Here is a 27,273-nt window from a genome sequence, read left to right on the forward strand (position 1 = left end):
TGCATTTGGGACAGTTGGAAAACATACGCCTTAATAAATGGTCCTCATAAAACCTTTGTAAAAATACTAAGTGCATTTATTTATAACAATAATCACAAACGCCTCCTCTTCATGTGGTTCTGTTGGTTGAGTCACTGTCCTTCTGAATCTGAGTTCGCAGGTTCAAATCCCGGCCAGGGTTGGTGGCCCTTAAAACCGTATTCAAATGGCAACAGCTCCATGTCGTTAGTTTTTGGCAGGTTAATAAAAATTATACACTGACTGACAGAGCAAATGCAACACCAAGAAGGAGTGGTCAGAACTTTATGCCAATTGCAGGGTAGACTGACGTCACTGAGGTATGCTCATGATGTGAAATGCGCCGCTGTGCTGCACACGTAGCGAACGATAAATGGGACACGGCGTTGGCGAATGGCCCACTTCGTACCGTGATTTCTCAGCCGACAGTCATTGTAGAACGTGTTGTCGTGTGCCACAGGACACGTGTATAGCTAAGAATGCCAGGCCGCCGTCAACGGAGGCATTTCCAGCAGACAGACGACTTTACGAGGGGTATGGTGATCGGGCTGAGAAGGGCAGGTTGGTCGCTTCGTCAAATCGCAGCCGATACCCATAGGGATGTGTCCACGGCGGTGCAGCGCCTGTGGCGAAGATGGTTGGCGCAGGGACATGTGGCACGTGCGAGGGGTCCAGGCGCAGCCCGAGTGACGTCAGCACGTGAGGATCGGCGCATCCGCCGCCAAGCGGTGGCAGCCCCGCACGCCACGTCAACCACCATTCTTCAGCATGTGCAAGACACCCTGGCTGTTTCAATATCGACCAGAACAATTTCCTGTCGATTGGTTGAAGGAGGCCTGCACTCCCAGCGTCCGCTCAGAAGACTACCATTGACTCCACAGCATAGACGTGCACGCCTGGCATGGTGCCGGGCTAGAGCGACTTGGATGAGGGAATGGCAGAACGTCGTGTTCTCCGATGAGTCACGCTTCTGTTCTGTCAGTGATAGTCACCGCAGACGAGTGTGGCGTCGGCGTGGAGAAAGGTCAAATCCGGCAGTAACTGTGGAGCGCCCTACCGCTAGACAACGCAGCATCATGGTTTGGGGCGCTATTGCGTATGATTCCACGTCACCTCTAGTGCGTATTCAAGGCACGTTAAATGCCCACCGCTACGTGCAGCATGTGCTGCGGCCGGTGGCACTCCCGTACCTTCAGGGGCTGCCCAATGCTCTGTTTCAGCAGGATAATGCTCGCCCACACACTGCTCGCATCTCCCAACAGGCTCTACGAGGTGTACAGATGCTTCCGTGGCCAGCGTACTCTCCGGATCTCTCACCAATCGAACACGTGTGGGATCTCATTGGACGCCGTTTGCAAACTCTGCCCCAGCCTCGTACGGACGACCAATTGTGGCAAATGGTTGACAGAGAATGGAGAACCATCCCTCAGGACACCATCCGCACTCTTATTGACTCTGTACCTCGACGTGTTTCTGCGTGCATCGCCGCTCGCGGTGGTCCTACATCCTACTGAGTCGATGCCGTGCGCATTGTGTAACCTGCATATCGGTTTGAAATAAACATCAATTATTCGTCCGTGCCGTCTCTGTTTTTTCGCCAACTTTCATCCCTTTCGAGCCACTCCTTCTTGGTGTTGCATTTGCTCTGTCAGTCAGTGTACATACGAATATTACCATCACAAAACTGTAACTTTATACTTCTACTAGCTGACGTACCCGTGCTTCGCAACGGAATTCTCAGAAAGACTGTCTTTGTGGTTTTTCTAACTGAAGTCAACTTATGCCATTACAAAAAAGTCAGTAGGAATGTAGCGATTAAAGGCAATGTTATCATATAAAATAGCCGATCAAATGAAAAACAGCGTTTTTTTCTCACTTTCAACGAACAGTACTATGGTGCCAATCTAACAGTCCATAGTTCCAGAGCTGGAATGACCAGGCCGCAGACAGCCGTGAACACTCATCTGCCATTATTCCGCTAAATATGCTCACTGCTCATTCTAATCAGTGCCTCAGAGCAGGGATTGAATAGCTCGAATGCTATGATGAACCAGTTTGTTACGTACCAGTAGTATCAGAAAATTTACGAACCAGAGGAGCGGCATGCTAAAGAAGAATACCAATATAAATGGTCCGTTATTGGACGTAGTGTCTCATAGTGCATTGGCACTGCCGGTGGCTACAATTGGCCTACGCAGTGGCCTCCACGGTATGCACTAGCCATGCGTCTTGGTAGGTGTGCTAGGTACCAACTGATGAGCCCAGCCTAGCACACGAGGGCAAAACGCTGGCAACCAGGAATGAGTTGGCTGGAAAATTTATAATGTCCAATAACAGACCATTTATATTGGTATTATAAATTTACTCATTCGGAACAAATATTACAGATTCCCTATGGGAATCAACATCTGTATTATCTGATGGCCTAGCAGGCATCAATTTTTAGTAGTGAGACAGAGTGTCTCATAGTGCATTGGCACTGCCGGTGGCTACAATTGGCCTACGCAGTGGCCTCCACGGTATGCACTAGCCATGCGTCTTGGTAGGTGTGCTAGGTACCAACTGATGAGCCCAGCCTAGCACAGGAGGGCGAAACACTGGCAACCAGGAATGAGTTGGCTGAAAAATTTATAATGTCCAATAACGGACCATTTATATTGGTATTATAACAGAGATATTCATGAATTTGTATTTTTAGTCCATATCAACGCCGAGCCACGAGAAAATGGGTAAACAGAATTTAATGAGATAGTCGGTGAGTAAGAAACTGCAGTCTAAGCTATAAACAATTCTATTCACTCTGGATGAAATGGTAGTTTATGGGAAAGCGCCTAAACTTTAATTATTAAATACCTATGTTAATGGTTCTATCGAAAAGTACTACATAACTGAATATATAGAGAATACAATTTCCGATCATTTATGTTCTATACAGTTTTACTGTGCCAACTATAAGAGTGGTATTTAAGAGACAGAAGAAAACTAAATGTGAAGGCCTAGAATATTGGAAGCTCATAAAATTGGTCAACAATAACATTACTTTGACCATTGTTTGTTGTGATGTTCTTTGTCTCTTATGCTGCCACTCATATCCGATAGGTGGGATTACTGATGCGTACCAAGTATAACAGCCTACCTGAATATTGGTGGGAAATAGCAGGGGCATTATATAGCTTTCTTCTTTAGCATAGTCTTACCATTCTTCTGGTTCATACATTTTCTGATTTTGCTGGTACGTAACATGCTGGTTCATCATAGTATTCCAGCTATTCGATCCCTACTCTGACGCACTGACTGGACTGATCATTCTGCACAATTATTGGCCTAATGGCAGAGGCTCTCTTATGACCTGGTCTAGAATTACAATTTCGGCCTATTCCAAATTATAGCACCACAATTCACTAAATAACTCAAAAATCAACCCTGAAATGAGCCGTTTCATAAGAAAAGCTTTTTCGTCTTCACTTTTATTAAATTCTACATTCATTTTATTGCAAATTAGCAGCCAACAGGGGGTTTCTCCTCTGGCTTGCAGGAAAAATTTGCCTCTAAGTCAGATAGATCCCCCCCCCGCCAGTGTAGTGAATTGAGATTTTCCAACTCATCGGGTAATCCTAGGAAACAGAGAGACAAAAGAGCATAGTTTTTGCCCTGGGACTCTCCACACTTCGCCCCCCTTTTCCCCCGAAAATAAAAGAGTGTTCACTAGTCATGGCTCTCTGCAGCTCCCCCTGTGGGTGGGGGCGGTAGAATAACACCCACGGTATCCCCTGCCTGTCGTAAGAGGCGACTAATAGGGGCCTCAAGAGCTCTGAACTTTGGAGCGTGGGTTGGCGACCACGGGGTCCTCAGCTGAGTCCTGGCATTGCTTCCACTTACTTGTGCCAGGCTCCTCACTTTCATCTATCCTATCCGACCTCCCTTGGTCAACTCTTGTTTTTTTCCGACCCCGACGCTATTAGGTTTGCGAGGGCTAGGGAGTCTTTCATTTTCACGCCCTTCGTGGCCCTTGTCTTTCTTTGGCCGATATCTTCATTTTTCGAAGTGTCGGACCCCTTCCATTTTTTCTCTCTGATTAATGTTATATAGAGGATGGTTGCCCAGTTGTACTTCCTCTTAAAACAATAATCACCACCACCACCACCGCTCTCTGCAGCCTGGTCACTCCAGCTCTGGAACTTTGGACTGTTTGATCACCAGCGTACTACTGTTCATCAAAAGTGAGAAAATGTGTGGTTTTTCATTTTATCGAGTATCTCTTATGATGGCATTGCTTTTTTTTTCTACTTGTTTTACGTCGCACCGAGGCATTGCTTTTAATTGCGTGATTCCTACTGGTATCATTGTAATGACCTATGTTGATTTCATTTGGGAACCACTAAGGAAGTCTTCCTGAGGATGTAAAAAGGCAGGTGGAAAGTGAGAGTCTGCCATTATAATGAAAATTCCCCAACTTGATTGTAACTCATGGTAGGCAAGAAGGCCTAATATTACAATGAATATTTCCTAACCCAATCTTCACATAAAAAAAGATGTTCGGTGATTTCCTCGTCGTGTTTCTAGGGTAGCTATGCAATTTATTACAATCTTACTCACAACATGTACACTACCTAACCTAGAATTCTGTACACAGTGTAGAATTCCATAGCGAGGCACAGGTACGTCAGCTAGTATATAATAAAACATAAAGGTCCAATAATACTGCCTTGAGGAATTCTCCTCTAAATTATTACAGGGTCAGATAAAGCTTTTTCTACTCTAATTCTCTGAGATCTGTTTTCTAGAAATATAGCCACCCATTCAGTCACTCTTTTGTCTGGTCCAATTTCACTTATTTTTGCCATTATTCTCCCATGATCCACCCTTTAAATGTCTTAACAGGTCATTCATGGTACAATCCATTTTACCTTCTTAATCCAAGATATGTGCTGTACGTAGGTGCTTTGAAAAGTTCTCGGAATGTACTAGAATTAAGTATCTTACCTCGATGGAACTGCTTTTATTTTTCAACATAGTCTCCCTGTAGACTAATGCATTTGGTCCACCGATGTTCCAATGCCTTAATCCCATCTCGAAAATGAGATTCCTCCAGGCCTGCAAAATACCTCTCCAATTTGGCTGTCAGTTCTTCCCTTGTAAAAAATCTCCATCCACCGAGGAAAATTTTCAGCTTGGGGAATAGATGAAAGCCTGACGGTGCCAAATCAGGTAAATAAGGTGGATGTGGCAACAATTCGTACCCCAGTTCATAAAGTTTTGCCATGGCAATAACACTTGTGTGCGGCGGAGAGTTGTCCTGATGAAAGATGACCTTTTTCCTTGCCAAACCAGGCCTTGTTTCGTGTATCTTTTCCTGTAGTTGGTCTAGGACGTTCGCATAGTATTGCCCCGTAATTGTTTGGCCAGTAGGAAGATAATCTATCAGCAGAATGCCTTTTGCATCCCAGAAAACTGAGGCCATGACCTTTCCGGCCGAACGCACGGCCTTTGCTTTCTTTGGTGGTGGTGAATCAGCATGTTTCCACTTCTTTGACTGCAGTTTAGTCTCTGGGGTATAGTAGTGGATCCAAGTTTCATCTGTAGTCACAAACCGGCGCAAAAAATCTTGTTGGTTGCACTGAAAATGGGCCAGACTTTGTTCGGACATTTCTAATCTGATGCGTTTATTGTCCAATGTCAAGAGCCGCGGCACCCATCTAGCGGATAATTTTTCATACCTAATTCTTCGGTTAAAATATAATATAATTCAGCAATCTCCCGCACTTTCAGTCAACGATCCTCCATGACCATTTTATGCACTTTTGCGATAAATTCTGGGGTCGTAACACTTTTTGGCCGTCCACTACGCGGATCATCATCCAAGCTCTCCCGACCAAATTTAAACTCACTGGTCCACTTGGCAACAGTTGAAAATGAAGGAGCAGAGTCCCCCAGTGTGTTCTGAAAGTCGACATGAATTTCTTTGCTTTCATACCTTTCTTTACAAAGTATTTAATAACTGCTCGAATCTCAGGATTTTCCATTGTCACAAATCACTACGCGGGAACAACAACAAAGAGTCGTAACTACCACACTCCTGCAGCTAGAGCACTGACGCGCCACGTGTTCACTCACAAAGGATGTGTGATTATTACACGGGAACCTCGTCCCTCTAGCACTGACATCTAGCGGTGATTCCGAGAACTTTTCAAACCGTCCTCGTATCTTACTGGAATTCTACAAGTTGAGCTTCAGTGGAATAATCTTTCCTAAACCTGAACTGCCTTTTATGTTTATCACCCTTTCCTTTATACACAGGGGCTACTACAGTATGGTATAGTTCCTTCTTGTAAACAATAATCAAATAAATTCATAATATATGATACTGTATCCCAAACCATTGTCTTTAGTATATCCCCAGCTGCTTTCCTAGTTTACAAATTTTGTATTTTATTGCAAATGTCGTTATCATAGGTAAATTTTAATACTTCTTTTGGACTAGTCACCTCCTCTATCTGGACATTATCCTTGTAACCAGCAATCTTTACATACTGCTGTGTGAATACTTCGGCCTTGTGAAGATCTTCACATACACACCACCCTTGTTCATTAATTATTCCTGCAATGTCCTTTTTGGAACCTGTTTATGCCTTAAAGTACCTAAACATACCCTTCAGTTTTTCACTAAAATTTGTATGACTGCTAATTATGCTTGCCATCATGTTATCCTTAGCTGACTTCTTTGCTAGATTCAATTTCCTAGTAAGTTCCTTCAATTTCTTAATTCCACATCCATTTCTAACTCTATTTCTTTCCAATCTGCACCTCCTTCTTAGTCCCTTTACTTCTCTGTTATAATATAGTGCATTTTTAACCATTCCTTACAGCCTTTAAAGGTACAAACCTGTTTTCACATTCTTCAACAATTGCCTTATACCCAACCCAGAATCTGTTTACATTGTTTGTAGCACTTATGCGCATACACATCTTAATAATAATAAATAGAAAGGGAAATAATATGAAATTAAAACCAGATTAACGCCATGTTCGAGATGTGAAAACTTTAAACTTACAGGTCTAACATACGACAACTACGAAAGGATGTGGAAACGTGGAAGGAATCCAAATGAGGCTATGGGAACGTATGGCGTTGTGGGAAAGGGAGGCACACAGCAAACACCCTTGAAATAATCTATTGACAAATAAGGTACAACGACAAATAGAAAAATAAAGGACAACAAATGACGTAGGAAATAAAACTTAGAACACTGCACTGAAAAACATATCGACGTACAATTAGATACTCCAGCACTTCAGATAGTATTGTGTACAAAACTTTAATACATAAGTTGAGGCAGGATTACAGGAGGCAAACTCAAAAGGCAATTAAATTTATGCTAATTACAATTTACATAGGTTACAATTTTCAGAACAAGAAAAGAGAATTGCCTCCAAAAACAAAAATGCTGTGACTGTCCATCGCAGCACAGTCATTGAGAAAACACAAAATTGGTGAATGTGGAAGTCTAGGGGGAAATTCCAATACGCAAAACAAATTTACATTATCACACAAAGTTACCTTAAATGAGAAAAGGGGCCGAAACACAAATAAGAATTTAAATTAATTCATACATGAGATGATAGCGCTTACCTCAGGGGCTAGAGTCCAGAGACGGGCCAGACGCAGAGTAAGTCTGGCCGCTAACGTGATCAAGGCGATCACTATTCAAAAGACGTGGACAGTTGCCTCGTTCTCGCGAGGAGCCCAAAGCTGGAAATCGTGCTATCACAGGAGACCAGTCGCATCACTCCAGACACCCACATTCACCAATTAAAATGTTCTTATAATTACGATTCACCAGATTTCCGCAGGGGAAGTTCGAGAACTTTTCGCTATGCAATACTATTTCGTCATCAAGAAAATGATACCAATATAAATGGTCCGTTATTGGACATTATAAATTTTCCAGCTAACTCATTCCTGGTTGCCAGCGTTTCGCCTCAGTGTGCTAGGCTGGGCTCATCAGTTGGTACCTAGCACACTTACCACACATAAATAAATTGGTAGGTGTGTTAGGTACCAACTGATGAGCCCAGCCTAGCACACGGGGGTGAAATGCAGGCAACCAGGAATGAGTTAGCTGGAAAATTTATAATGTCCAATAATGGACCATTTATATTGGTATTATAAATTTACTCATTCGGAACAAATATTTCAGATTCCCTATGGGAATCAACATCTATATCATCAAGAAAATGACTTGTGCCAGTACACGCTGCCTCACAATTTAGTTACCAATATTAAATGCACAATAACTCAACTTTACAAAATCCCTGCAAATCAACATTCAACTTTCACATCTTCATTGATTGAAACTTCTTCATCATTAACAATTCATAATGTCTCTTTCCCTTCACATTTCCACATTTAGATAGATAGTTTTCTTAAAATAAAAGGTGAATAGTTTTTTTTTTTTTTGCTAGTTGTTTTACGTCGCACCGACACAGATAGGTCTTACGGCGACGATGGGACAGGAAAGGGCTAGGAGTGGGAAGGAAGCGGCCGTGGCCTTAATTAAGGTACAGCCCCAGCATTTGCCTGGTGTGAAAAATGGGAAACCACGGTGAATAGTTTAAATGTCTGAATTTAGATAAGGTAATTTTACAAAACACAATGATAATCACTTCCAGCTCACCATCCCAATGCAGGTGTTATTTTTATTTATGTTTTTCCACCGATCATAGTTACTTTTTATAAACTTCCTCATGCCTGTTTTATCAGCTATATGTTACTACCCAATAGTCCTACTTTTAAGACCTTCCTTTCTCTCACATTTATTTTTACGTACGACAAAAATAGCTTCGTAATCACTAATACCATCTATTACTTTGGTTTCTCCATATAGCTCATCTGATTTTACCAGCACCACGTACAGAATGTTCTTCGCTCTAGTTGGTTCCATCACTTTCGGAATCAGCTGTCCTTCCCATATTAACTTATTTGCCATTTGTTGTTCATGCTTCCTGTCATTCACATTACCTTCCCAATTGACATTTTGTAAATTGAGATCTCCCGCTACAATCACATTCCTTTCTGTATCGTTTTCCACATAGCTGATTATCGTATCAAATAATTCTGAAACAGCATCAGCGCTACCCTTTCCCGGTCTGTACACTCCAAAGACATCAAGTTGCCTGTTACCTTTAGAAATGTGTCTTACACCTAGAATTTCATGTATGTCATTTTTAACTTTTTCGTAGCTTACAAATTCTTCTTTCACCAGAATGAATACTCCCCCTCCTACCATTCCTGTCGTATCTCTACGATACACACTTCAGTTCCGTAAGAGAATTTCTGCATCCATCATATCATTTCTCAACTCCTATTAAAAAATTGGGGTTAGTATATCTATTAAATTACTTAATTCTACTCCTTTCTTTACAATACTTCTGCAGTTCAAACTAACATTTTTATGTCATCCCTACTTGACTTCCAGATCCCTGTAGCCTTATCACTGCTCTCTAGACCACCCCATTTCCATGAATTCACCTCCCTATAATCCTTCTAAACAAACCTCCTAACTTATACGTACCACTGCGGTTTAAGTGAAGGCCATCTGAACACAGATCCCTATCTATTGCCCACCCATTAGGATCTAGAAATCTTACTCCCAGTTTGTCACATATCCACTCCATAGCCTCATTTAAATCCCCAATCACCTTCCAGTCAGTATCCCTCCTACACAGTATTCCACTGATAACAATCTTTGCTGCCTTAAATTTCACCCGTGCTGCATTTACCAGATCCCACACATCCCCAACTATGTTGTAATTATACCTGCTTACCTTACGTTGTTGGTACCAACGTGAAACACTACCATCTCCCATTTATCATCTACTTTCCTCAAAATCTGCCTCAAGCTAATTCCTGGATATCACTCTACCCTGGTTCCCTTTCCTCACACAATGTCCGCACATGTCTAACAATGGAATCCCCCGTGACCAGAGTCTCAACCCTACCCATTTCATTTGATCCCCTCCCCTCCTTGTCAGTCCTATCTTTCCTGAGAGCTGCAGAAGCTACTTCCTCCTCCGTTATCTCCCTCCCATGACACTGCTCCACCTCTGCTCCACCTGTCTTTTCCTATCCTCTCCTCCACATTTCTCTTTACTACCTTTTCTCTTCCTCTTACCTGCAAACTTCTCAGCAACATTTCCCTGTTCCTCATTTTTCCTCTGTTGTTCTACCTGCAGTGACTCGTACTGATTTCTCATAGACACCTGCCCTCAATTCTGATCCTAAATAGAGCCCTTAACCTACAATCTCCTTCCACTTAAAACATTACACCACCTGTCTTCTACAATTCCCCCCTTTTTCTTCCCATCCACCTTTCTTAAACCCAAACTGTCTTCTATCAAACAAGTTAGTAAATTTGCAAATGTGTCTAATATAATCAGAAAAAATGCTTTCTCAGAGATTACAAACAACACATGTCAAGCTGACTGGCCTGTAATTATCGGTTTTATGTTTATCACCCTTTACATTGCACACTGTGACTTCTGTTTCAACTCTTCATTCATTTGGTATCACTCCTTCATGCAAACTAATCATGTGAGTATTTCAGATATGGCACTATATCCCAATCCATTGCCTGTAATATATCCCCAGAAATCTTATCAATCCCAGCTGCTTTTTTGGCTTTCAACTTTTGTATCTTTTTGTAAATGTCTTCATAATCATAATACCAATATACAGGGTGTTTACAAATGAATATCGGAGTTTTAACGCCTTATAATATTGTATACATTAAACTTACAGTTATAAATTAAATGTCAAATGAAAGAGCAACTCAAACAGTTTTATTACGAACTTTACAAATATTCAATGTGACTACCATTTGTTACACGGCGTACATCAAGTCTATAGTCAAGTTCTTCCCAAACATTATTAAGTGTGTCTTCAGTAATCTCAGCAACAGCTGCTTCAATCCGGTTTCTTAATTCAGGAAGGTCAGCTGGTAGCGGAGGCACGAACACACGATCCTTGATGAAGCCCCAAAGGAAAAAATCGCATGGCGTTAGGTCGGGAGAACGTGGAGGCCATGCCAAGCAAGTCCTGTCATTGGGGCCCTTGCGGCCTATCCAGCGTTCGGGTACAGTGACGTCCAACCAATCGCGTACGTCGTTATGCCAGTGAGGTGGCGCACCATCTTGATGGAAAATGAAGTTCTCTGGCTCATTTTCTTCCAACTGAGGGAAGAGCCATTGCTCTAGTGTATCGAGGTAAGAAGTACCAGTTACAGTACGTTCACCATAAAAGAAAGGCCCATAAACCTTTCGCCGGGATACGGCACAAAAAACATTCACTTTAGGGGAATCTCGCTGCATTTGTACGAACTCATGAGGATTTTCTGAGCCCCAGATGTGCACATTATGAGTGTTTACATGTCCACTAAGGTGAAAGACCGATTCATCACTGAAAACAACACGATTCATAAACTCATAATCATGTAACAACATGTCATTTGCGAAGTTGGCACGTAATCTGTGGTCTGCCGGCTTTAGAGCCTGTAATAACTGTAAACGGTAAGGACGTAGCTGTAAGCGTTTTCTTACAACTTTCCAAACAGTCGACGCAGGAAGTTGTAATTCACGACTAGCCTTCCGGACTGATTTCTTTGGGCTACGAGTGAATAACTCTCTCACTCGCTCAACAGTCTCTTCACTTAATCTTGGTCGTCCCTTGCTCTTCCCTTTACAAAGGCAACCGGTGTCTTCAAACGTATGATACCATCTGCGAACGTTATTATCACTTGGAGGATCACAACCGAACTTAATGCGGAATGCACGTTGCACAGTAACTACAGATTCTGTCTTTGCAAACTGCAAAACACAAAAAGCTTTCTGTTCACTAGTCGCCATCTTTGCTACTACCGCTGTCTAGCGGATTGCGGTGAAACCATTGCGCGTACATGCGCACTGGTGCCAACAAACAACATTGTTTGAGTTGCTCTTTCATTTGACATATAATGTACAACTGTAATTTAACGTATTCAATATTATAAGGCGTTAAAACTCCGATATTCATTTGTAAACACCCTGTAGTTGGTCCATTATTGGACATTATAAATTTTCCAGTCACTCATTCCTGGTTGCCAGCGTTTCGCTCCAGTGTGCCAAGTTGGGCTCATCAGTTGGTAAATGGCACACCCACCAAGAGGCATGGCTAGTGCATACCGTGGAGGCCACTGCATAGTCTATTTAGAGCCACCGGCACTGCCAATTCACTATGAGAGACTTTGTCTCATTTTCAAAAATTGATGCCTGCCTGGCCATCAGATGTTAAAGGTGTTGATTTCCATAAGGAACATGAAATATTTGTTCCGAATGAGTAAATTTATAATACCAGGAATTATTCTTAAATATTTGCTAATTGATTTTACAGTCAATACAGGCTTTTATCAAAAATAAAGCTATTAAAGCTTGTTACATGTAATTTCAGAGCAATGGCAAGCCATACATCACATCACATCACATCACATCACATCACATCACATCACATCACATCACATCACATCACATCACATCACATCACATCACATCACATCACATCACATCACATCACATCACATCACATCACATCACATCACATCACATCACATCACATCACATCACATCACATCACATCACATCACATCACATCACATCACATCACATCACATCACATCACATCACATCACATCACATCACATCACATCACATCACATCACATCACATCACATCACATCACATCACATCACATCACATCACATCACATCACATCACATCACATCACATCACATCACATCACATCACATCACATCACATCACATCACATCACATCACATCACATCACATCACATCACATCACATCACATCACATCACATCACATCACATCACATCACATCACATCACATCACATCACATCACATCACATCACATCACATCACATCACATCACATCACATCACATCACATCACATCACATCACATCACATCACATCACATCACATCACATCACATCACATCACATCAATTTATTCTATTCTATTCTAATGTCTGACTCTTTAAAAAACTTTCTACCCATATCCTGCTTAATTAATTTGAAATTCAGTCATGCAAACATATTTTACTAAAGTTGATAATGAAATAGTAGGCTACTCTTGTGAATTTTAAAACTTTACATTTTTCATTCTCTGTATTGAAATCCTTATTACATTCATCCTTACATGGCATTATCTTTCAGAAAGATGCATGGATCTTTTGGATCAAAAGGACAGATTGATTGAAGACCTTAAAAAGGAGCTTAAGAGGGCAGATGACCTATTCGCTCGTGACCAACGGAAACAGAAAGATGATCTTGCTCTGTTAGTGCAGCGCATTGATAATCAAGTGGAAGTGATGCAGAATGCATACAGACAGGAGCTTGTCCTTATTGAAGTAAGTTTGTAATATTGCAACCTCTAAAATGCTTATATCTTAAGCTGCGTTTACACTAAGCGCAATTCCCTCGCAAAATTATTTCGCGAGGGAATTGCGCCTAGTGTAGACGCTCCCTCACCCCTGAGTAATTGCGGAGTGAGTGCCCTCGCTGCGAGCCAGATTTCAGTCGGTTTTTGTCCGCGCATCAAAGGGTTTCGCTCATCGAATTTCTCTCAGTGTAAACGTGGTCCCCGTAGTTGTGCGAGGGATGAATCAAGAACAGTGCTTGCAGCTCATCGAGCTGTACAAAAATAGAGATTTTATGTGGAATCCGAAAAACAAAATCTATTTCAATTGCAATAAAAGAGAAGATGCGCGGAAGGAAATTAGTTCTCAACTAAACTTTCCTATCTCTACAGTGAAAGGGAAGATGAAAGCGCTACTGGGATCATATCGAAGTGAAAGATCGAAAGAAAATAAGAGCAGACTCACTGGATCAGGAAAGCTATTACTATTGGTTTAAACGCAAAATTGCGTCATTTCATTACTTTTTTGAACCTACCGGTACCTATTTTGAAACATTCTTGGCTCATTGTGAAGAACTTCCACTAGTGGGCAGACAACACCACATCCAGAAGGCACAAGCCCTGAACATTTGGATTAGTCATATTTAGATGGGCTATTGAGCTTGTGACTAATTTTACTTGGTTTGTGATTTATTTTTTCTTCCATTTTTTTTACATTTTCACCCATTTTTTGTATTGATCCACAACAATTAACAAATATATCAAACGCTATTTGTTTTAAATGGGTGCGGTTTGGATACGAAATGTATTTCTAAATTGAATTAATGTTGTGATTTTAATTATTAGCATTCCTATTTGTTCATTTGACTTTTTTAAAATACATATATAATACCGAGTCGATTTACTGTTTTAAATGCGATTAATTATTATCGTTACCTTCACATAATCCTGAAGTGTTTCAATCAACACATCACAAACTTCTGGGACGATTTTTGATATTGTGCACTTCGATATTTCAAATGAATACTGCAAACTTGTGTACGAATCACCAGTTGCTAAGAAACGCAGTGTGACAGCCAATCTTTCTCTCACTGTTACTGCTTCTCTGAATGTTGTGTCTTGTTCTTCAACTTTTTGACTGATCAGTGAAACGAGTTGTTCAAAATCGTGGGTACTCATGCGGACGAAGTTCTTAATTGTATCATCAATGGTTTCCTGTACCATTTCTCTCATAAGGCTGTTTCCATATTGGCTTCTTCCAAGGAATAATTGTTTGCTCCACCATCGTCGAGGGCGCCGATTTTTGTTCTTCCCTTTCTTGATCAAAAATGACATTGATATGATGGAAAACGCGGCTGCAGCGGCTGGAGGGACAAAACAAGTTTCCATGTAAATAGCTGCAAAACAAGAACAGAAGCGTTCAGGCTTGTCGAAGGCGGCTCGCCCCACTCGCGCTATTTTTCGCTGTGAATTGCGCTCTGTTTTGGGTAGTGCAAAATTTCCCTCGAAGCGAGTAAATTTCACCCGAGTGACTTTTGCGAGGGAGTTTTGCTAGTGTAAACACAGCTTTAGGAGACTAACTAGAAATATCTATGATCATTAACTCTGTGCACTTGTAGAATATGTCTGTTAACCTGTGTTACTGTGATGTCTATAGTAATGTATTCAATCATACTAATATAAGCTTACCGTATTGGATTTGAGTTTCAAAAACCTTGAAATGAAGTCATATGCTCTTTACATCACTGAATGTGGCACTTAGCATTTACTAGTGATACATGTGGCTTATGGACAGGTGCCAGAGCCTTGCACTTCAGTCATATCTGTAGAAGGCTACTCTTATGAATTTTAAAACTTTATGGTTTTCATTCTCTGTATTGAAATACTTTTATATTCACCTTTAAGTTGCATTATATTTCAAAAAAATGCATAGATCTAGCTGACATGAGGAAATGCTTATCAGGCACTGACCATCTAGTGCAAAACCAAACACTTGCGTGAAGATCCACGATAGGCCCAGCAAGTCAGTGGTTAGCATCTTTTATAGCTTTCAAGCATAAAAAGAGTCTCGGATTGAAGTTATTACCTAATGTGACACGGTCTTTGTGCAGATCTATCAGGTATGACGGCCGACATGGTTCCAATGATAGATGGATTTGCAAGAAGAGGAAAGGATGAATGGGGACCATGAATATATTGACCCTAACTGGTAAGACCGAAGAACTCATAGATATGATCCAATGGAGAAACATATCTATATTGGGTCTGAGTGAAGCGAAATGGAGAAAGACAGGTAGCAAGGTTGCTACAAATTATACTGGTGTGGACTGGAAAACGAGGCCGAAAGTGGTGTGGGAATTTTACTAAAAAGAAATTTCCTACAAGAATGACAGGATCATAAAATTATCTATATAATTAGGGTCAACAAATTACGTGATTGTACAAGTGTATGCCCCACAGACTGAATGCAGTGCTGATGATAAAGAAAAATTTCTTCAAGACTTAGATGATATAATTGATGAAGAAAATGTTATCATTAGGGCTCGGATTCGAGCATATTAGCATATTTTTTCCCTGAATAGTACACATTGAAAGAAGCCTTTAGGTAGTATTTTCATCTCTCTGGGACCAACAGAATTTAAATTTATCGAGCATATAAATGCATAAAACCACGATTTTCAGAATAGAAGCATATAAATGCATATTCTTGTGGTTTTCATCTAAATAGTTTGTTTTGCTTAGAATTCCCCCCCCCCCCCCGAATTCGGGCCCTGACCATCCTTAAGGTTCTAAAATAGAAATAATTATTGAAAAGCCTATCTGGTGCAAATAATAGAACCTTTAGTGAGGTCATTCACACGCCCTAATTGGCCTCTGCCGGATTAGAGTGCGACTCGTCAGATAAGCTCTGGAAGCCCCAAGCATCCTTTCACTTTGAAATGTGAGGTATTTTAGTGGTGTGCCTATTTTGGGAATCAGTATTGTTTAGGTGGCTTTTCCCATGACCCGGTCAAGTGAAGTTTCTGCATTCTACTCTCAGTTCTCAGTTCGTAATCGTATCCGTACGTACCTATCGAGTTCTTGTGATTTCCAAGTACGCGATGCCTAAAGTTAAGGACTCTCTGAGTGTTTTACTCCGACAATGTGCAAAGGAAGACCCTGACTCGTTTTCTACTGATGGGAAAATTCTTTTCTGCAAAATGTGCGAAAAAGAGGTAAGTTCTTATTGACATTTTCACATCTACATTCTCAAACGGTTGAAATTTCAAGTAAGCCGTATGTGCAGCATACGGTGCCTACTGCTAGGTAAGTAGAGAGAAGTCTAAGAATTCGGAGTTTAGACCCGTTAGATCCTCAGATTTTACATTTCCGAGACGGAAATTGACGTTTGGATTTGCTAGTTTTTCATGGGATCGTAATTTCATAGTCCACAATGCTTTATTTTTGTTCATTCAATGTATTTTTTCTCACTTATGCATACCTACCTATTTATTTTCAGATCAAGATTTCAAAGGGTTTTCAATTTTCTCAACATAAAGCCACAAGTGGGCACTCAGAAAAAGTTGAAGAATTTAAAAAAAGGAAATCGCAGAAACAAGTGCCTATACAGCCTTTGTTCAATCAGCAACAGTACTCAGGCGAGTTCTCTTCCAGAGTTTGTAGGGAGTTTTTAAGTGCCAACATACCCCTCTACAAGGTCATGCATGCTGAGATTAGAGCTCTCTTCAAGGACTTTGCAGGAAGAGAGTTGCCTCATGAGTCGACCCTACGTAAAAATTACATTTCTTCAGAGTATGAAAAGGTATGAATTCATGCACGATTGCCGTATTCCGCATTCTCGTTTAAACAATTTAGAAGTCATTTTAACATGGATCTGGCTCTGTCGTAATGAAGGTAATCTCTCGATAATACCTTCATTCCACGAAGAATATTAATTCAGGTACTTTCTTCACCAAGTTCTACACGCAATCAGGGACAACATCGGGAGCCACCCAATTTGGTTATCTATCGACGAGAACACAGACAGTTGTGGAAGATACATGGCCAACGTTATTGTTGGAAAACTCAGTCCCAGTGAACCGGGGAAAGGCCACCTAATTCTGTGCAGGGAGCTAGATGTGACAAACCATGGTACCATTGTGCGAACAGCGCAACCAGCTCTGCGTAAGTCTATTTTTGTTAATTTATTTTTTGAGCATTTTGCCAAGGAAGTATAAGTACAGTCTGGCTATAATTTCAATGCATTCTATGTATGCTCAGTGAAGATTCTGATAGTTAAATATCTCTTACAGTCGTACGACATGCCAGAATCCCATTAACTGAATGGTTCACTCTTCATTTTATGCATTCCTGTTTCAGGCTTGCTGTGGCCAACCTTTTCAGATGAGGAGGTAAACAAAGTACTCGCATTGGTGACTGACGCTGCTCCCTGCATGATTAAGGCTGGGAAGAGCTTCAAGCTTTTCTACCCGAAGATGTTACATGTTACTTGTGTTGCCCATGCAATGCACAGAGTTGCTGAGAAGCTGTGCGAAAAATCGCCCAGCGTGAACAGCGTCATTTCCTCAGTGAAGAAAAGTTTCGTCAAGGCTCCTTCTTGCGTCCGTGCCTTCAAGATGATGCATCCAGAGTTCCCTTTACCTCCCGAGCCCATATTGACGCGATGGGGAACTTGGATATTGGTTGCCTTGTATTACGCTGAAAATCATAGGGCAATTGAAGAGGTACGACTAGTTGAAATGTTTTAAATCTTCTCATTTTTGAAGTTTTCTCTATCATTCTTTTCATATATTTTATCTTTACTCCATCATATGGCGCCTAATTTTGTAATTTTCTCAGTTATTCTCCTCGACTAATGTTTTTCATTTATATTTTTTCCACGTGATCAATACGTTTGATGAGGCGAACAGCAAGTACATTGCGAAAGCTAAGGTTGCTTTTAAAATGAAGGGCTTGATGCCATCCTTGACTTTCATAAAAGCCTACATAAGTGTCATTCCTGAGGCCATCCTAAAGTTGGAATCGCGAGGGATTGAGTTGGTTGAAGTGGTTGCTACAATACAAGGTATCATCCAAGAAGTCGACTCATGGCCTGGAGAGACTGGGAAAACCATGAAACAAAAATTGGAGTTCGTGCTGGCTCGAAATCCCGGTTGGAATGCAGCGTTCAAATTGGAGAGGATGCTGCGTGGCGAGTCTGCACCGTCAGAGGATTTTCGGAACTACTCTGCACAAGAAGCAGCTTCATTCAAGTATTTACCTCTCGTGTCAGTTGACGTCGAAAGATTGTTCTCATCATTGAAACTTTTATTGACTGATTTAAGAAAATCATTCAAAACTGAAAACATAGAAAAAATTCTTGTTGTACAGAGCAATGAAGATCTACTTCAATGACTCGCCTAATTCTGAACATCTTGTAAATGAACTTTTAAACTGTAACTTTTATATGAAAACTTCTCATATATATACTTGAAACTTGAATGCGAGTATATCGCAGTGTATCATACATACAATTAGAAAATAAAGCTCGTATATAAAGCTATGTTATTGGTTTTTTAGTTTCACTTTCCTTTCCATAGTTTTTAACGGTGTTTTTCGAGCATATTCTGCATATTTAACTGCAAATAATGTTTTTTTCGAGCATATCTATGGAGCATATAATGGGTTTTTCGAGCATATAACACAAAGTTTTCGAGCATATCGATCCGAGCCCCAGTTATCATCATTGGAGACCTAAATGCACAAGTTGGAACAAACAGAGAAGGCTGTGAGGATGTCCTTGGGCCACATGGGTTTAGAAACAGAAATGCAGTAGGTGAAAAACTGATTGATATCTTTAGAAGAAATGGCATGATCATCAAGAACACCTTCTTCAAAACACGGGAGAGCCACAAAATAACAAGATATAGCTGAGATGGCAAACATAAATCTTTGATCGATTATGTCATCACAAACAAAGGTAGTGGAAATGGCTGACTGATGTCAAGAGCATTCCCAGCAAAAGTATGGACAGCGACCATGAACTTGGACCATATGACAAATGAAATTCAGAAGGAAACAAAAAAGAAACAAAAAATAAAGACATGGAAATTAGAAGAAGCTCAGTTCCAGGAAGAATAATCAGAATAGAAGCTCAGTTCCAGGACGAATATCAGAATAGAATACAACAAAACCTACCACGGGGAGAAACAACAACAGTAGAGGAAGAGTGGAAAAGATACATTTGTGGGAGAAGCTAAAGAACTCTATGGGTTAACAGGATTGACCAAGAAAGAAAAAGAGACACCTTGGTGCAATGACAAAGTCAAAACAGCCATTAAAGCAAGAAACCAAGCAAAAAAGATGCTAGATAAAGAAGAACAAAAACTATCCAAAACCAGGTAAGCCAAGAATAGACTACAGGAACTTTATAGAACAAAGAAACTCATTTTAAGAGAGTAGTAAGCGAAGAGAAGGAAAAAGCATGAAATGAGTTTGTGTATAAATTGGAATTAGACAGCAGAGGAAACAGGAAGTTATTGTACAGGGTAGTCAAGAACAGAAGGTGTGAACAAGAGGATATAAAGGCAATAGAAGGGGACAACGGGACCTTAGTGCGAGAAGAAGATGAAATCAGGAATGAATTTAAGGCCTTTTTTGTTAATCTTTTACATGGCGCAGCGAGCACTACATCAGACATTGAGGAACCCTGTAGTAGTAATGAGGAAAGTAGAAGAATAGAACCCCCAACTGCATGGCTGGAGATAGAAAAGTCCATGAAAAGTAGGAGGAAAGGAAAAACAGTTGGAGTGGATGAGTTAAGTACAGATATGTTGCGAGCAGCAGGAACTCCAGTAATCCAGTGGTTATATAGACTCCTTAACACAGTATGGCAGGAAAACACTATCCCAGAAGACTGAAGGAAGGGTATAATCGTACCTCTGTTCATGAAGGGGAGTAGACAGAAATGCATCAGCTACCGTGGAATTATGCTGCTCTTTCGTGGTCTAAAACTTCTGAAAAAAATCATAGGGAGTAGATTAAGAGGAATTGTAGAACCTTTATTGGAAGAGGAACAATATGGTTTTAGGCCTGGAAGAACAACTACAGAGCTTATCTTTGCTGCCAGGATGTTAATGGAAAAGCACTGGGAAAAAAGGGAAATAACTTTTCCTACTATTCCTAGACATCAAAAAGGCTTATAATAGCGTACCAACGGAGCATATGTAGAAATGCCTACAAGAGTTGGGAGTTCGTGGCAGTCTTATTGGAAAAGTGAAGATGCTGTATGATAAAACCAGAAGTAGTGTGCAAGTGGGTTACAGGCTGTCCAAATGGTTTGAAACAAAGAGAGGAGTACAGCAAGGCAGTGCTTTGTCACCCCTCTCATCCTTCACTGTGATGGTTGCCATAATAAAGGCTCTAAAAAGGAAGGAGCAGCAGGACTTGCAAGCTTTCATCTTTGCAGACGACTTGGTGATCGGGGATGAAACGGAAAATGATGTGGAGAAAAAGCTGCAGAAATGGAGTCAAGAGTTTAAGAGGTATGATATACACTGACTGACAGAGCAAATGCAACACCAAGAAGGAGTGGTCAGAACTTTATGCCAATTGCAGGGTAGACTGACGTCACTGAGGTATGCTCATGATGTGAAATGCGCCGCTGTGCTGCGCACGTAGCGAACGATAAATGGGACACGGCGTTGGCGAATGGCCCACTTCGTACCGTGATTTCTCAGCCGACAGTCATTGTAGAACGTGTTGTCGTGTGCCACAGGACATGTGTATAGCTAAGAATGCCAGGCCGCCGTCAACGGAGGCATTTCCAGCAGACAGACGACTTTACGAGGGGTATGGTGATCGGGCTGAGAAGGGCAGGTTGGTCGCTTCGTCAAATCGCAGCCGATACCCATAGGGATGTGTCCACGGTGCAGCGCCTGTGGCGAAGATGGTTGGCGCAGGGACATGTGGCACGTGTGAGGGGTCCAGGCGCAGCCCGAGTGACGTCAGCACGCGAGGATCGGCGCATCCGCCGCCAAGCGGTGGCAGCTCCGCACGCCACGTCAACCGCCATTCTTCAGCATGTGCAAGACACCCTGGCTGTTCCAATATCGACCAGAACAATTTCCCGTCGATTGGTTGAAGGAGGCCTGCACTCCCGGCGTCCGCTCAGAAGACTACCATTGACTCCACAGCATAGACGTGCACGCCTGGCATGGTGCCGGGCTAGAGCGACTTGGATGAGGGAATGGCGGAACGTCGTGTTCTCCGATGAGTCACGCTTCTGTTCTGTCAGTGATAGTCACCGCAGACGAGTGTGGCGTCGGCGTGGAGAAAGGTCAAATCCGGGAGTAACTGTGGAGCGCCCTACCGCTAGACAACGCGGCATCATGGTTTGGGTCGCTATTGCGTATGATTCCACATCACCTCTAGTGCGTATTCAAGGCACGTTAAATGCCCACCGCTACGTGCAGCATGTGCTGCGGCCGGTGGCACTCCCGTACCTTCAGGGGCTGCCCAATGCTCTGTTTCAGCAGGATAATGCCCGCCCACACACTGCACTGCTCGCATCTCCCAACAGGCTCTACGAGGTGTACAGATGCTTCCGTGGCCAGCGTACTCTCCGGATCTCTCACCAATCGAACACGTGTGGGATCTCATTGGACGCCGTTTGCAAACTCTGCCCCAGCCTCGTACGGACGACCAACTGTGGCAAATGGTTGACAGAGAATGGAGAACCATCCCTCAGGACACCATCCGCACTCTTATTGACTCTGTACCTCGACGTGTTTCTGCGTGCATTGCCGCTTGCGGTGGTCCTACATCCTACTGAGTCTATGCCGTGCGCATTGTGTAATCTGCATATTGGTTTGAAATAAACATCAATTATTCGTCCGTGCCGTCTCTGTTTTTTCCCCAACTTTCATCCCTTTCGAACCACTCCTTCTTGGTGTTGCATTTGCTCTGTCAGTCAGTGTTATATCAACAAGGCTAAGACAGTGGTGATGAAGTTACAGAGGTGAGATGAAAAACCACAAATCAGAATAAATGACACCAAACTGGACAGTGTTCCAACAGTTAAGTACTTGGGTAGTATAGTATCAAAAGACAATCTTGCAAAATATGAGGACCGGGCGAGTTGGCCGTGCGGTTAGAAGCGCGCAGCTGTGAACTCGCATCCGGAAGATAGTGGGTTCGAACCTGTAACATCTGCAAGCTATTGAAAATATTAAAGGAAACTGTGACTAAAATAAGTATAAATAACAAGAATGGGCGCCACCCGCAAAAACAATTGCAGGAATAAGAGCAATGAGCAACTCCCTTTCCCAAGGCGACGGTCATCAGGCTGACGAAGCTCCAGACTTACTTTATAACCTTACCTGTTGCTATTTACCCCTGAAATTGAAGTTAGGTAGCATGCCAGGTTCATCTTTACTCAACTGATAAAAGATTTAGTGCAAGTTTCATTCCATGACTTTACTCCCAAAATAATAAAAAACATATAACAAATACCATAGTAATCATCACTTGATGAGACCAACACCTGTTCACCGATTACAAATGGGCAATTATACAGACAACCAAAAACCAACAAAAAATGATTACTTGATGAGACCTACTCGTGTTGGCCGTTTATAAATGGGCAATTATACAAACCACTAAAACCACCAACAACAACAAAAAAGTCACTTGACGAGACCAAGTCGTGTTTGCCATTTACAGAGGCAAATTACGAACATCTACAAACCACCAAAAAATTATTTTCACTATATACATTTAACATACCTCCAGGTAAAAGTCCCACTGCACTCTCTACTGTTACAAAAGAAATCCTAATCTGGTAAAGAAAAAGTACGACGACTTTCTCTACATACGGATGCAACCTTCTTTATGAAGAGCATCCCTAACCTTATTTACACACTTCTTCATCGACGTCTTGAGTCCTTCCCGATTGCTGCACAGGTTAGTATGATGCCTCACGTTTCTCCAACTGAAACTGCATGCTTGGCCGACGATGAATTTGTTTCTCAAGAAATGTAGAGCTTTTCAAGCTCTATAAAATGGTCCGCAAGGGCATACAATTATAATGTAGATTCAGTATGTACCACCATATCCACTGTACATTATCTTATAGAAGAATTGTAGTATAGGCCTAATTATTATACAGAGTTTGAGTATCAATCACTCAGTAGCGTCTTTTACAGAACGTCCACCGCAAAGCCGGAAACTCGTTAGCATCTGTGATTATACCATGTTTACTCCGTAAAAGATACTCACAAACAATTGAAGATCACATAGGAAACTGCGCAAAATACGTAGCTCCCGCGCACTGGTCCGAATGAGAAACACACAGAATCAGCCTCACACTCAGAATTAGAATGACTTGCTGCACACGTGTACATACTTATATAGGCTTGTTACACGTGATTATAGCGTCCCGAAAAGTTAACTGGTAGCAACGCTCTCACAGGCACTTCTTGATGTGTCACTCAGTCAACCCAACCTCGCTTAAAACAAAGCCCTCGTATTGGCTATCGAGTGTCTGATGTGACATAGAACGTCCACTCACGTACATCCACATTGATCCACTCTAATCTTCAGCCTATACTACTTGTCGTACCCCTGGTTTCCAAGCCACTTCGTTACAACGCATTCAACTGACTTCGAGCGTCTTTCCCGATATAGCCACTGTTTACCGTGTTGCACAATTCTTGAGCAACCTACACTGCCATGCCATGTGCAGACACTTACACAAATTAAAGTCACATATATACAAAATTCCCTACTACAAATTCTTATATTATTATGGTTTTTTACATATAAATAAACAAAATTATATGATTTACGTGACCAATATTTCAAACTATTTTACAAAAATTTCCTAACCTAAAAATTTGGGGATCGTACATTCGTACGGTTACAAACCCTACTGTCGGCAGCCCTGAAGATGGTTTTCTGTGGTTACCTTAATTAAGGCTACGGCCGCTTCCTTCCCATTCCTAGGCCTTTCCTGTCCCATCATCGCCATAAGACCTATATGTGTTGGTGCGACATTAAGCAAATAGAAAAAAAATGAGGTGGACAGTCGAATTAGCAAGACAACTCAATTTTACCACCAAGTAAGACAACTGCTGTGGTATATACAAGTACCATTAAAATCAAAGATGACATTATATAAATCATATTATACACCCATCCTCACGTATAGCTTGGAAACTACCACGTTAACAAGACAAGACAACTCAAAACTGCAAGCTGCATAAATGAAGTTCCTATGCACCATAATAGAGAAGACCAGGAAGGACAAGTCCAAGAATAAAAAAGTCTGAGAGGAGGTGGGAATAGGACACTCCCTACTCTAGAGGATTCAGAAAGCAAGACTGAAGTGGTTTGGCCATGTAAGAAGGATGAGTGCAAGCAGGACTGCAAGAAGAGTATATGAAAGAGAAGTAAAAGGAAAAAGACCAGTGGGCAGACCCAGAGGAAAATGGACAGATCTGGTGAAGGAAGATGTCAAGGAGAGAGAACAAGACTGGGAGAAGATTGTGAGAGAACAGTGGTTCATGGACTGACAGAGACACCACACCTGGACAGCTGGAGATAGGCAACGATAATGATGATGATGATGATGGAATTGAATTACTCAACTTTGGCTATTGTAGGGTGAGCCTTTGCATATTTGGGTGTGAATATGGATGTATACAGATATTTCAGTGAAATAAATAAAACTCCTTTAAATTTTGTCTTCAGATACTTATTCTCAGCTAAATAGTTTATTAATTGATCAGTTGATTTTAATAGCATCAGTTGTTTTAGTTTCACAGTACTGTGTGAAAAGGAATATTGTACTGTGATCATGTAGGATAGCAGAGAATATTTACAAGGCATACATGAAAAACATTTTTAATTTTTTGGACAGTAGGTTAGAACATGCTCTGCAGTACAGTGGCTTGCTTCTGTATGCTGTGAGTCAGTCCAGTCGCAAGGAAAAATAACCTGTTGTGACAGACACAGCATACCTGGACGGTCTCCAAAAACAGTAAACATCTAGTAAAAAGTGGGACGTAAAACCAATAACATTATTACACTTGGATGAAGGTCAGAGTAGTACAGTGAATCACAACAAGCACACAAACTGGTTATGTAACTTGATGTTTTCAAACACTCACTGTGTGTCATTGACAAACACCAGCACCATGGTTATTTGATGGTCACTCATGTGTGGTGACTATGTATGTGTTTACAAACCCCTACCACTAAGAAACAATGTTAGGTTTTTGGTCCACCCTATCAATACACGTCACTTTACAAATGAACTATTTAATTGTAAAGTGATATGTATTGATTGGGTGGACCAAAATTTAACATTTTTTCTTAGTTTTAACTGTATCAATACGGATCTGTAATGAAGTTCATAAATTGTTAATAATTAATAATAATAATAATAATTATTATTATTATTATTATTATTATTATTATTATTATTATTATTATTATTATTATTATTATTATTATTATTCGTGAATTGTCCCTTTTGGAACACACGAAGCTTTATTTATGATTTCGTTTGCGGAGGATCCAGAATGCTTTCATCTGTTGACTAAAGATCCTCTTCCTTTCTTCCATCCACTTTGTACTTGCTCTTTTTGGTACTGGTACTTCATTCTCTGGAGTAACTTCCCACTTGTCAATTTTCTTTCTGTATATATTTAAATTCAAAATTTCTTCAGGTTGATTTGTGCATTCTTCGTGTCTGCTTTTGTTTGTTGTATCCAAGGGAAATTCTTCAGTTTATCAACTCTTTCAAGAACTTGGTCGGTTAGTCTGGTTTTCGGAAGCCTCTTAACATGTCCATAAAATTTTAACCTTCTTTTCCTGAGGTCTGCTGCAATATTAGATAATTTTTCTGTGGATTTCCGGGTTTGGAGGCGGTAGCCTTCTTCTGTGTGTCTTGGTCCTAAAATTATCCTCATGATTTTTCGCTCTTCTTTTAGGTAGTAGTAGTAGTAGCAGCAGCAGCAGCAGCAGCAGCAGCAGTAGTAGTAGTAGTAGTAGTAGTAGTAGTAGTAGTAGTCCAGACAAATGCTGGAGCTGTACCTTAATTAAGGCTACGACCGCTTCCTTCCCAGTCCTAGCCCTTTCCTGTCCCATCGTCGCCAAAAGACCTATCTGTGTTGATGTGACATGAAGCCAATAATACCTATATGAAGTCAATAGCAAAAAAAATGTAGTAGTAGTTGATGTTTCTTTTTAATTTTAGTTTTCATTCTGTGCCGTGTACCATGATGGGTACGACAGGCCTCTTAAAGAGTGACACCCTCTCTCAGGCAAGGAGATGTGTTGCGGCAATTTGAGGTGCAGTGAAGGGTAGGAAGGGAGAAGCTGCAGCCTATGAAAGGAACTGTTCCAGCATTTGCTTGGAGGTGAGAATGGGGAACCACAGAAAACTATTCTCAGGTCAGTCAACGGTGGGTTTTGAACCTACTTGCCTCCTGAATTCAGGGTTGCACCATAGAGATCTGCTTGGTGATGGAAATCTTTTCATTCCGTACCTTGATAGGATACGGAAGGCCTCCTAGAGAGAGACACTAGGCCAGGAGATGTGCTGCAGTTATTTGAGCTGCAGAGAAGGTGAGAAGGAAGCGGCCGTGGCCTATAAAAGGAACTGCCCCAGCATTTGCCTTAGTGAGGAGAATTTAAAACCACGGAAAACCAATCTCAGGACAGCCGATGATGAGACCAGCCCACCACCTCCTGAAAGCAGGGTTACCAGCCACTGTTAGCTGAAGCTGCTTTTTGCTCAGTATTA

General features: G+C 41.4%; 2 protein-coding genes across 2 annotated transcripts in view; both read left to right on the forward strand.

The window, feature by feature from the left end:
- The window catches only part of LOC136857307 (dynein regulatory complex protein 1), a 256,632-nt gene that overhangs the window by 67,431 nt on the left and 161,928 nt on the right, over positions 1-27,273 (forward strand). The window contains exon 7 of the mRNA XM_067135886.2: positions 13,283-13,476. Coding sequence (XP_066991987.2) covers positions 13,283-13,476 — 194 coding nt within the window. The remainder of the gene's footprint in view (positions 1-13,282; positions 13,477-27,273) is intronic.
- Positions 17,454-18,977, forward strand: LOC137496989 (uncharacterized). Its single transcript, XM_068225264.1, has 2 exons — positions 17,454-17,648; positions 17,844-18,977. The coding sequence occupies exons 1-2, from the start codon at positions 17,525-17,527 to the stop codon at positions 18,230-18,232; spliced, it is 513 nt and encodes a 170-aa protein (XP_068081365.1). The 5' UTR covers positions 17,454-17,524; the 3' UTR covers positions 18,233-18,977.

The sequence above is a fragment of the Anabrus simplex genome, chromosome 1 (assembly GCF_040414725.1).
Source record: "Anabrus simplex isolate iqAnaSimp1 chromosome 1, ASM4041472v1, whole genome shotgun sequence".
NCBI classification, from domain to species: domain Eukaryota; kingdom Metazoa; phylum Arthropoda; class Insecta; order Orthoptera; family Tettigoniidae; genus Anabrus; species Anabrus simplex.

Bases quoted from the DNA above. Each gene is read 5' to 3' on its own strand.
- LOC137496989 (XM_068225264.1), top strand. From the start codon at position 17,525: ATGGCCAACGTTATTGTTGGAAAACTCAGTCCCAGTGAACCGGGGAAA. The intron at 17,649-17,843 runs GTAAGTCTATTT...TTCCTGTTTCAG, and splicing joins AACAGCGCAACCAGCTCTGC to GCTTGCTGTGGCCAACCTTT.